This window comes from Euprymna scolopes, chromosome 26 (assembly GCF_053919585.1).
Source record: "Euprymna scolopes isolate OS-2025 chromosome 26, ASM5391958v1, whole genome shotgun sequence".
Taxonomy (NCBI): Eukaryota; Metazoa; Mollusca; class Cephalopoda; order Sepiida; family Sepiolidae; genus Euprymna; species Euprymna scolopes.
In genome coordinates, this window is record NC_136507.1 from 104246753 (window position 1) to 104259288 (window position 12536).

Genomic DNA, 12536 nt, shown 5'->3' on the forward strand with positions numbered 1-12536 from the left:
ATAATTTATGTACCCACGATGGAACGAAAAATATCATATTCCAAAAAGCACATATATTAATGAAGTAGTTTTATTTTTAAGTAAAAAAATCAAATTTTATGAATAAGAGAGGAGCAATTGTCTCAAGTCACCATCTTGAAAATAATCTCAAGAAACAAGGAAGATAATTCAACAATAATTCAAACTTGCAGGATTTTTTATGTTGTAATGCCTATAAATTCCCATTAAGATAGAAGGAACTATCTTGCATCATCATTTTGAAGAAACAAAGACATAACTCAACCTGACATGATTGTGCCATATATACCCTTGTATAAAGATAAGTAAATGGTGACTATATCGTTAATAAATATAACAGATTCAACTGGAGTTTAATTTGAAAATCATGTAAGCTTTGTCAAAACTGTCAGTCTTGATAAAACTTAGGAAAAAGTTTTATGGACAAACTGTAGTAAAACTGATATAAACGATAATGGCCTATAATGATAATGCACATTGACGTAGTCGAAAGACTACTGACTTGTGTGCTGCATATACAATGAAAAGGGACAATGGTTAAAACAAGCAGTTGTAGGAAGACATCCAGGACAACAAAGTGAGCCGCGTTCAGTCATACAAATGAATTATTTGCAGATCAATTTGGAGTTCAATATAAACAGTTTTATTTTACCTTTTAATCATTTACTTCAGCAAATAACTTGCTGTTTCATATTTAATGCATTTCTGTTCTAAACTTTTACGTTTTTGATGCAATGTTTTTAGCAAAATGTACCAATTATTACCAAAGTTTTATTTAATTCTTGCAGAAAATTAAGAAATGAGCCTCATCGAAAGTTTGGCTTGTTTTTTGGGATCACCCTGTATGTGATTTTTTTAATTTTTATTTATTCTTATTCGCACTAAACAAGTCATATTACCACTTGGACGTAATGGACTAATATTTGGGACCATGTCTAGAAGGTCAATATGTAGGGAGTTGAGCAGTGAGATGTCTGTTCACATTACATTTAAATTTCTGCATCTTAGTACAATAAGAGAAGCATGAGACCGGGAGGAAATTCCAAAGCCTAACAGTCCGAGGGAAAAAATATTAGAGTAGAAGGCTTTCCTGTATCTAGGAACTCTACAATGGAGGGGTGGGATTTTGCTGCTTGTCAGGTTAGTCAAAGGTGTTTATGTCAAGAAGACACAAGGGCCACGAGTTTGTCAGACCACATTACAACACTTGTAAAACAGGCACAGAGATGTAACATTGCAGCAATAGGGCAAGGGTTGGAGCTTGGTTCATCGTGTAGGACATATTAGATTGGGGACTTTTTTTTGGATCCTAGCAGTAGATGCACCAGCCCAGATGTGACAACAATACTCCATGCATGGGCGAATAGTGGCTTTGTAGAGGTAGAGGATATTCTCAGATATGAGTAATTTCCTAGCACGCTAGAGAAAGCCCACCTTCTTTGCTGCAGTCTTGGCAATGTCTTCAATTTTTCATTCCAATTCATGTTAACTGTAAATGTTAAGCACAAGGGATTTGAACAAAGAGCTGTCAGGTAGCGTATTATCAGTCGTAGTAATCAGCAGTTGGTAAGGCTTGTTATAATAAAAAAATACATCACTTCTTCATGGCAAATGTTTTACGTTGAAACGACAAAAGATACCATAGTACATGTTGTAAACACGTACACCATCTGTCATATTTAGTGTGTGAGGTAATCGATATGCGTTAAATATCAGTTATTACCATGATGGGACAGCCGGATGGATTTTGATTTAAAAGGAATAGAAAAATGAACACGCGTTTCATTTGGTAAAATTTCCCGAACTCACAACAATTCGGATGTAATTCTCAGTACCATCATGGCTTATCTCCCTATTATTGTTTCAGAACATTATATCATTCCCCAAAATAAAATAAAAAATGACGGACTCTGCCTTTAAATTAGAAATAAACATGAAATATAAAACATAGTGATGGGACAATTCCAATATTATTCCTGATTCTGATTCTTTACTGCTGGTTCAAAATCAATAAATATTTATTATTTTATCATCGATACGAGTAGTGGAAGATTTTGTTTTAAACAAAATCAAGTAAAAAGACAAAAGAATCGTTTTTGGCATCAGAAAATAGGCACAATTTTTTCTGATTCCAGTATCCCTAAAAGTTCCAATTTTTTTCTGATTCCCGATTCCGATTATTCACACCAACACTAATAAAAAATTTGACTTACCAAGATTTGAAAGTAAGAGAATACACTTAAATGAAAGCTGCGGCGGCGTAGTTTGATCAGAAAGAACATCCACAATGCAAGTGAGACATTCTGTCGCAGCCAGTTGAGGCGGGAGGAAACATTTGATATTTGTATTGCGGCCAGTAATACCAATAAGCACCTGAAAAGAAACAACATTACATATCTTTAATCTGGCAACAAATTAACAAATAACAAATTAACAAATAATAAATAACAAATTAACAAATAATAAATTAACAAATTAACAAATAATAAATATAAAAAAGTGACATAAAAGTTTAACAAAGAATATATAAAAGGTAAAATTATGGAGGAATAAAAGGCAAATCAAATGAGGTATAAATTGTTGAAATGTTTACATTCAATTTAGATTAAATTTGTTGTTTTTGAAAAAATGACAAGTGCAGACGTTCTTTTTGGTTCCACTGTATGTAAGTGGCCTTCTGTGTGTGTGTGTGTGTATGTGCAGAACAGTCATAACCAAACTACTCTGTCAATTTTTAATCTACAGACTTGAAACTTGATATATAGGGGATACAGACCTGCAGAACGAATCTTTTAGTCAGAAAAAGTAGCTAAGGGCTCAAAATTGAAAAATTGGAACTTAGCAAACATAAGTCATCTAAGCTCAGATGGTAGTGGATAACACCGAAAGGCTATATGTTTTGGTTTCAATTCTAGCTGATGGCACCAAAGTCATATTTTTTAAAGCTTTTGAAATCACTACTATATATATTGGGTACAATATAATAATCAATAGAGAATTGGCTCTATAGTAATAAATAAGAAATTTGCACAAATTAAAATATAATCAAGCATATTTTACAACCGGGCAATGCCGAACGGTCTGATAGTATACCATATATTATTTATACTCATTAGGGTCATGCAGAGACCATCATCAAAGATTATTCACTGATAATAACCAGTGGTGTTTCCTGGAGTCTGGGTGACAACAAGTCTAGCCAGATTTCCAGTAACCTTCACTTCTTTTGATAAGGTTTGTAAATGATTTTGCATTATTGCAACAGCTGTTTACCTTTGATTTCTCACTGGCAATGACCATTGGTCTTCACTGGAATTTGGGTTGCAATAATCCTCCTCAAAGTTTCAGTCCTCTTCACACTCATTCTGTGGAGGTCTGGTTAGTACTTTCTCTCTTCAGCCTCTCTATCTTCCTTGACCCTTTCATGCCTATTTTCTGTGGTGTCAGCCGAGGCTGATGCTTTTATGGAGTTGGAGAGGCGAACAAGTCAGACGTAAACTAAAGTTTATTTGTACCAAATCTAGTTGAATTGCAGAGGATTGTGAATTTTTATTAAAGATTTCATGGGTGGCATTTGGTGGGGGAGTGGCAGAAGGGGGGGGTACGCTATAGCATGAATCAAGTTTACTTACATCGAGTTGCCGTTGCAAATGTACAAGTGACGAATCCGTTTTGCTGTTGTAATATTGCGTGGCTGCAAATATCACTGCTTTGATACAAGATGATGCCTCCATTTTGCTACAACAAAAACAAAGCTGAAATTCAAAAGAAATAGAAATTATATTTATCTTTTTTTCTTTTTTTTTTACATGGTGGTCACCACTTATACAGGCATGGAAGCCACTCGGGGATAAGAGTTATTGCGTGTACAGTAATCAATGAGATAGTATCGTAGTAATCGTTAGTATTGGAGATTTGATAAAGTGCCTTAAGGGGGCGGTTTGCCAGAAATTTGTTTATGTTGGACTTGAAGGCATCCAAGTTGTAGTCAGGTGGGAAACAGGCAAACAGAAGAAAATTCCAGAATCGTGCACTTCTAAGAAAAAAGCTCTTAAGAAAAAAACAGCCTATCCTGCCTTGACAGAGTACAAAATAGACTTTGTGGCTTAGTGGGGGATGCCCTTTTCTCTACCCTGCAACCTCTCTCCCACAAAAGAGACGTTGCGAGCCTATCCTTGTTTTATCGTTATTTCCATGGCAGGTGCTCGTCTGAACTACAATCTCTGGTCCCCCCTCGCCAATCTTTCACGAAAAACACCCGTCTAGCTGAATCCACTGTGAAAAATTTCCCCCACTCTATATCTGTGCCTAAATCAAAACGCGGATTCCATGAACAAAGCTTCTTTCTTAGAACTGCACGCCTGTGTTCCGTCTGCCTGCTTCCCACCGGACTACAACTTGGATGTCTTCAAGTCCAACGTTAACAAATTCCTAATGAACCGCCCCCTTAAGTAAACACTTCATCAAATCTCCACACTAACGTAATGTACTTGCAATAAGCCTTATCCCTGAGTGGCTTCCGGGCCTTGATAAGTGGTGATCACTGTGTAAAAAAAAAAAAAAATCTACGCTTGGATTTAGGCACAGATAAAGAGTGGGGAAAATTAATCACAGTGGTTTCAGCCAGACAGGTGTTTATCGTGAAAGATTGGCGAAGGGGGACCAGAGATTGGAGCTCAGATGAGCACTTGCCATGAAAATAACGATAAAACAAAGACAGGCCCGCGACGTCTCTTCTGTGGGAGAGAGGCTGCGGGGAAGAGAAAAAGGCATCCCTTACTAAACCACAAAGTCTCTTTTGTACTCTGCCAAGGCAGGATAGGCTGTTTTTAGCAGCTCCTGCTCAGATGTAGACTGTCCAAGCATTCTTGCTTGAATCTTGTCTTTGACGATTGAGTGATTCCATCTTTTAAAATAGGGACGATAGGTGAATTTGTGTGTGTGTGTATATATATATATATATATATATATATATATATATATATATACGCCAGGTTAAAGGTATTCAAGAGTGATACTAATGAATTTAACGAGGTTATTAAGAGTGCACAATAAAAGAGCAAGATATATTTTTATTAATATAAACAAATCGACATTGCCTGATGACAACTTTTGGTTTTAACTGACCAGTTATTTTAATTAACATGAGCATGTCCAATGTTGCAACCATATAAATTTATTTATTTACTAGCAGTTCAGCCCGGCTTTGCTCGGGCCCTATGCACTGTTTATAACTTTATGTGCATATGTGTATATATATATATATATATTTAAAAGTTTGACTCATGTCCAGATAACCTACATCTAAAATTTCAAGTGTTTAGACCCAAAATTGGCAGAGGAGTTTGGTATAGTTTTCGAAGATCAAATCGCTGAACTTTGACCCTTTGACAGACAAATTTCTGGCCGAAAACCAATTTAAAAGGTTTTTCAAAATCTCAATTGGATGTTCAATCTTGATTCTGTAGACTGAAAATTGACAAAGTAGTTTGGTAGTGAAATGTACACACACACAATTTCACTTATATATATATATATATATATATATGTATATATATATATATATATATATATATAAATCTAATATATAAAATGTTATACATATGTCTGTCTGTTTCCATATTTTCAAACTCTATCTCCTCCGAAACTAAATGTCATAGAGCAGCACTAGGGGCCTCAAATGATTGGATTTTTACGGGCCATTCTTTTATGGATCTTTAGCCAGTTAAAATAGTTTTTAAGGGTTCAAAAAGAGGTAAAAATTCAAAACATCGTTATACATTTTGTACATTCATCTTAGTTATTTTTAATCGGTTCATATGTGTGTCAAGTTGATACAGTGGTAATATCACCAGCTTTGAATGCTATGGTTTCAGTTTCAATTCTAGCCGATAGCACCGAAATACTTTTTTTTTTTTTACTTTTGAAATCACGACTGGACAAATTAAAATATCATATTTTACAACTGGGCAAAGCCGAGCGGCCCCTCCCCTCCTCAATGCTAGTGTGTGTGTGTGTGGGGGGGGGCATGGCTCAGAGGCTAAGGAATGAGAGTGACGAGTTATGTTTTGGCTTCGATTCTAGCTGATGGCACCCAAATCATAATTTTTTTTTTAGTTTTGATCTCACTACTATATATTAGGTACAATATAATAATCAACAGAGAATTGTCTCTATAATAATAAATATGTAATCTGTATGAATTAAAATATCTTATTTAAGCGTATTTTATAACTGGGCAATGATGAGCACCTTGCTAATCTCTATATAAATAAAATGAACTCATTTTTTCCCGTCTGATTTTGACATTAATAGGATTAAAAATCAAGATATTTCATGCAAATATAATATGCACAAACGGCAGAACAATATCTGAGGTGTGTTATAGGCTTATTATTTCTCAAATTCCTCGATAATCTTAGATTTCTATACTTTTTCTGCTGAGAAGTCACGGCCAAAATCGGTTAAGATCAATGGAAGTGGTAAAATATTTTCTCTCTAATAAATTCCTCCTCCCCCTGCCACCACTTAACACCGTTTGGGGATCATTCACAAGGAACAGTTGAGAAGAGAACACCGGTTTGGCTTCGTAGTTCTTTCATGTGAAGTTATTTAAAATCACTAAACTAAGCTGCAGTGCTCTGTGGCGTAGTGGTTAGCGTGCTGGACAATTCACATTATATTTTCATGTTCGCGCCGACCTACCGTAGTCGTTTTTTTTTTTTTCCTAAACAACTGGAATGGACTTTTCTTGGTGGCCGAACTGTTAACGTTGCAGATGTTTTTTTTTTGTTTTTTTTTCACACTTTATTTTCCTACTTTTACTCATGACTCCGGGTTTGATCCTTCCTACTTACCTACCATAACATTTTTTAAACTCCCCGCCCCCCCCCCGTCCCAGAAACAAACACTCGGGCAACGCCGGGTAACCCCGCTAGTATTCAAATAAAACTAATTCCTTTTTTGTTTGCTGAAAATAATTGTTATAATTTAGTTTTATTTAACAAATTTGGGTTTGCTTCAAAGCATTTAGAAGAATTCGCACGTAATAGTATTACTTGACTAGGATCACAACGTACACGCATCATCCCGGCTCTGTTAAAAGTATAAAGCATAGGGTTTTCAAAGAATTTAAGGTTTTTCTTCATTTTAATAACGAAATTCAAAATATTGTCATATCACATGAAACCAATTTTATCTACTGAATTGTCATATGACAGTAATGAAAATATTAAACAATTACAAAAAATGATAAGGTAGAAAATTAATTATTAATGAAAATAGTTTTTGAATTGAAAGCCATCTTTAATTTCGGAAGAGTTTCCAATTATTAGCTATTCCGTACAAGTCCTAGAAATGAAGAATTTTCAGTGGGTAACTGTTCTGTACAGGTCCTGGACTTTTGTAATTTTGCAGGCAAAAAGCAAAAGATCTTTCTCTTGTTGACACAAAAAAATTGTGTGCTGGAATGCTAAAAGAGTCAATATTTTTATGGAGCAATTCTGGTTTCTGATTGGTTAGTAACAGAACGAGGCTTTATTTGATTGGTCAGTTCCTATTGCCAGTGTCTATAAGTAGAATCTTTCAACTTTCAGTGATCATACCCTTATTATATCAAAAGTATTGCAACAATAGTTTTTGAAGACAATAAGCGAAAAATGAGTTTTTAAAAAAAAAGAAAAAAAAAGTGAGTTCTAATTGTAACAGAAGGGAGGTAAATATTTTCTGAAAACTGAAAAATCTTTGGTCAATTTAACAAGATTCAATTTTTGCTAATTGTTGTTGAAAACGGTTTTCATTAATAATTAATTTTCTAACTTACCATTTTTCATAATTTTTGGATATGTTCATTATTGCAACATGACAATTCAGTAGATACCATTGGTTTCACTTGAAATTTAATATTTCAATTTTTTAATTTCGTTACAATAACAAAGAACCGAATTTATTTCTACTGCATTTGCTAAAAATTGTTCGTTACTTTTTGTTTATCTGTTCTTGACTGTTAACTATTCTGTACTTTTTTTATCTTCTTTTCCTTTATTCCAAAAAGTCGAAGCTAACAATCAACAAATTTATCAAATAAATACCGAGATGAGAATAGTTGCCAGATAATCCACATTATAAATCCTTATTGCAAAAATTCCAAAACATAAACAATTACAAACATTTATCTGTTTTCGCTAAAGCTTCATAAAATAAAATGAGAGTCAAGAAAAATTGCGTAATAGTTAACAACGAAAAATTGGGCAAAAAACAAAGGCAATAAATGGCATAAAACACAAGAAATGTTACTTTTCTGCCTTCTTATATACGAGGTGCCTTCAATAAGTTTCCAGACTTTTTTGTGCAGGCATTTAAAATTGTCGTAGACTCTTGAAAATTCAGTATGTTATTGCTATACATCTTATGAGATGACTGACCAATTTTTATGATTTCACATTCAAATGAACAGCTACAGCAGGAATTGGAATACACCCTATTAAAGCCTGATTGTCACAGCTGGTGGATTTTAATAATGCAATCTGGACGTGAGGACACTTTAGAAGAACAATATGCAATAAAATTGTTTTAAACTCGGAAAAAATGCCACAGAAATATATGGAATGCTTCAGACTGCTTTTGGATCATCTTGCATGAATTGAACATCAGTTTTTGAGTGGCATAAGAGATTCAATCTGTGAGGGATGATGTGAGGTGTGGGAGGAGTAAGGAAGTCAGAACACCAGAGTTGATTGGCCAAATAAAGAATTCCATGGATAAGGACAACATGACAATTCAGTAATATTGCTTTTGCTTAAAAAAAAAAAAACATTTAAAAAATCGATCAGTCGCCCTTCTTTGTATAAGCATCCAATTTTTTTTTATCAATTCCATCATTTACCCATGATGGAAAATATGTGTGTTTGGCTAAATAAAAATAACAAATGCATAAATAATAAATCTTACAAATCAACGAAAATTATACAGGTACGTAAAAAAGTAAGGTATTTTTTTACGACCTGCCCCAGCGTAGTATAAACACCCCCAACCTTCCCATATTAAGAACGGCTGTCAGAATAAACACCCCCAATCTCGAAAGCTGTTCTTAACATGGGGAGGTGGAAGCGTTTATTCCGAAAGTTGTTCTGGTACTTGTACAGTTTAATCAAGACATTAAAAAATTAAAATATCGAAAAAAGGTTATATTGAACGTATCCGTTATGGAACGAAGTTCTCCGAAAAAAAAAAAAAGTTTTTCACTTAATTTCATCAAGTAGTTTTTCTTTTACAGCGAAAAAGCAATTTGTTATAATACCGAGCAAAAGGTTCGATTTTTAGCAAGAAAAGCTAGTATTAGAGATGGGGAAGGAGTGTCGGCGCTTTGACTGGAGTTATCTCCCGGTGGCGTGTTTAAAAAATTTCATAATGGCTGACTTCAACGCGCTCTCATAAGAACGTGTTTTTCTGCTGTAAAAAAAAAAAACAAAAAAAAACTACTCGATCAAATTAAATGAAATTCTGGTATTTGTACCGTTTAATCAAGACATTAAAAATGAAAATATCGAAAAAAGGTTATATTGTACGTATCCGTTTTGAACTGAAGATCTCCGAAAAAATTTCACTTAATTTGATCGAGTAGTTTTTTTTTTTGTTTTTTTTTTGTTTTTTACAGCGAAGAAACACATTTTTACGAGAGCACGTTGAAGGCAAACATCTTGGAATTTTTAAAATTTTTGTTTGGAGTTAAGAACACGCCACGGGAGGTAACTCCATGTAAAGCGCCGACACTCCCTTCCCATCTTTAATTCTAGCTTTTCTTCCTAAAACTCGAACCTTTTGCTCGGTATCATAACAAATTGTTTTTTCGCTGTAAAACAAAAAAACTACTTGATGAAATTAAGTGAATTTTTTTTTCTTTCTGAGATCTTCAGTCCCAAATGGATACGTACAATATAACCTTTTTCGATATTTTCATTTTTTTAATGTCGTGATTAAACTGTACAAGAACCGCTGTTCTAAACATGGGGAGGTGGGGGGGGTGTTTATTCCGAAAGCTGTTCTTAACATGGAGAGGTTGTGGAGTGGGGTTTGTATTACTGTACACATAGATTCAAAAAAGTTGTCAAAAAACTGATATATAACAACTAAATGTTATCAAAGGCAAGGTAAGTTACTTTTCTACCTAACTGGATATATTTTTTGTGTTTTTATTCAATGTAACATGTTTATTCAGCTCGAAAAACATACAGTGTTTACCGATGTAATACATCGGCGATGTATTGGAAAATTCAAGATGGCGCCTGACTCTCTTTAACACAGTAAGTTTGGGAAACGGTGTTATAAATAAAAAAAACTAGACAAAATACTGTTAAAAATCCACCGAATATATGTCAACCTATGTCACGGTAACATATATTGAGCGAGTTTTTAACAGTATTTTGTCTAGTTTTTTATTTATAACACTTTTTCCCAAACTTACAATGTTAAAGAGAGAGTCAGGCGCCATCTTGAATTTTCCAATACATCGGTAAACACTGTATGCTTTTCGAGCTGAATAAACATGTTACATTGAATAAAAACACGAAAAATATATCCAGTTTGGTAGAAAAGTAACTTATCTTGCCTTTTGATAACATTTATTTGTTATATATTTGCTTTTTGACAACTTTTTCGAATCTATGTGTACAGTAATACAAACCCCAGTTTTGTTTTAACCCCCACTAAAGTATTTTTTTTTTTTTTTTGCCTAAGAATCGTATTGAAAGATTTCGCTTTGGTGGTTAAATCATCAAGCACCAATATTTGTTTTTGTTTTTTTGTGACGGAAAATTGATATTAAGAACAATAATAAAATTGAAATTTGTTAAGAATGCTCGACTGTGGCAAACATATTTTTATATAGGCTGCAATTATTAAGCCATTTTTTTGTTTTGTTCGATAACAACCCTTACTAAAACAAAAGTAGCAACAGATGAGTTTCACGGCTTTTAAATACTTACTTGATTGTTAAGAAAATGAGATTTTTTCAAATTCAGCGCTGAATGAAAAATACTATCTTTACTTCTTTAGCCACTGATTCGTATTATTTATGATTTGTTATTTTATTTTTTTTTCTTTAATAACGTTGCGTTAACTTGAATAAAGTAATCACAATTATTATTTTATTATTATTTTAATTTATAGTTGAATTGTATAAATATTTAGTTTTTCTTTTTAAATTAATATGTTTGACAGTTGAAAACAAATGTACGAATTGATGGGAAGATATAAACATTTTTAAAACTTTTTGAAAAAAGAAAATCCTCACAAAAAAACAAAACAATTTCTTTAAAATTTTCCTTAAAATCTATTTTCGTTTCCATACTAAAATTGCTCTTACAGTATTTTTCTTTGATTTTGAGAGTTAAAAAAAAAAGAGCATAACACCCGACATTGTCTTAAACTGTAATAATCATAGTTAAAAATTGTTATCGACTTGACATTGACAAACCGTTGGGATATCGGAACTTTCGATAAAAAATTGCTTGTTGGTCTTAAATTTGATTTTTAGTCTTGAAATAAAATTCTAATTTACTTTTCAAATTCCAACTTTGGCGGACGTTTAGACGATTGCCTCTCACTTCTAAATTCCACAATTTACACTTTTTTCTTCTTTTTTCACGTTAATCTCATCGATTACAAACTTAACTTTCAGTCAAAAAAAAAATAAACCCTAACCCTAACCCTAACCCTAACATCGACCAATAAAATTTGTTTTCCGGTTTTCGTGGTTGCTGACAACGAATCTGATATTCAAACCCGTCGCAAATTTACCGTTTGCATGGTATTAACCCCTTGGCCCTGTGACTTTTGTGCCATTTCACTACAGACACTTCCAAAAGTCACCACAGAATTACCCCCCCCATATGTAAAACGATGTAACTTTATTATAAATTAATATTATCAGTATAACTTTTGTACGATTTAAAAGAAGAAGGGAAAAATAAGTTAGTAATAATTTTTTTAACTTTTTTTCATCGAACGAAAATAATGAAATTGCGAAACGAAAATCGTGTTTACATAACGCTTTAAAATAACGTTCCCATGTAGTAGACATTCCGAACGTGAAAACATACCTGTGTTTAATAAATCTAGCAAAAATCAACTAATGGTCAGATTTTCGTGAAATTTTCGATACTTATCCATTTTAGAATGAAATTACATATAAAATGCAGTTTCTGTAAAATATACGAGGGGAAATATTTTTTTTTAGTACGTGTCCCCTCCCCCATATTTATTTTTTCGAAATTTGGACAAAATATATTTAAATCTATCGAAATTTCTATTTATTATGAAACATAAGAATTCAAATAAGTAAAACATATTTATTTTTTAAAAAATTTAAATACACGTATTGAAAAAAAATTACCTTGAAGTTGCAATTAAAAAAAATGATAAATGTGATATTATGTTGTTTTTTTAATAGCGTTTTTTTTTCGAATTACTATAATCAGTTGAATTGCCGAGAAAAAGAAACTTTCTAAACATTAATTAAT

The 12536-nt window shown here is 33.0% G+C and overlaps 1 protein-coding gene across 1 annotated transcript in view; it reads right to left on the reverse strand.

The window, feature by feature from the left end:
- The window catches only part of LOC145248327 (protein CIP2A-like), an 80940-nt gene extending 69889 nt beyond the window's left edge, over positions 1-11051 (reverse strand). The window contains exons 1-3 of the mRNA XM_080110238.1: positions 11001-11051; positions 3651-3773; positions 2232-2391 (exon numbers count right to left, since the gene is read on the reverse strand). Of these exons, the coding sequence (XP_079966364.1) occupies positions 2232-2391; positions 3651-3752 (262 nt within the window). The 5' untranslated portion in view covers positions 3753-3773; positions 11001-11051. The remainder of the gene's footprint in view (positions 1-2231; positions 2392-3650; positions 3774-11000) is intronic.
- Positions 11052-12536: the final 1485 nt, after the last annotated feature.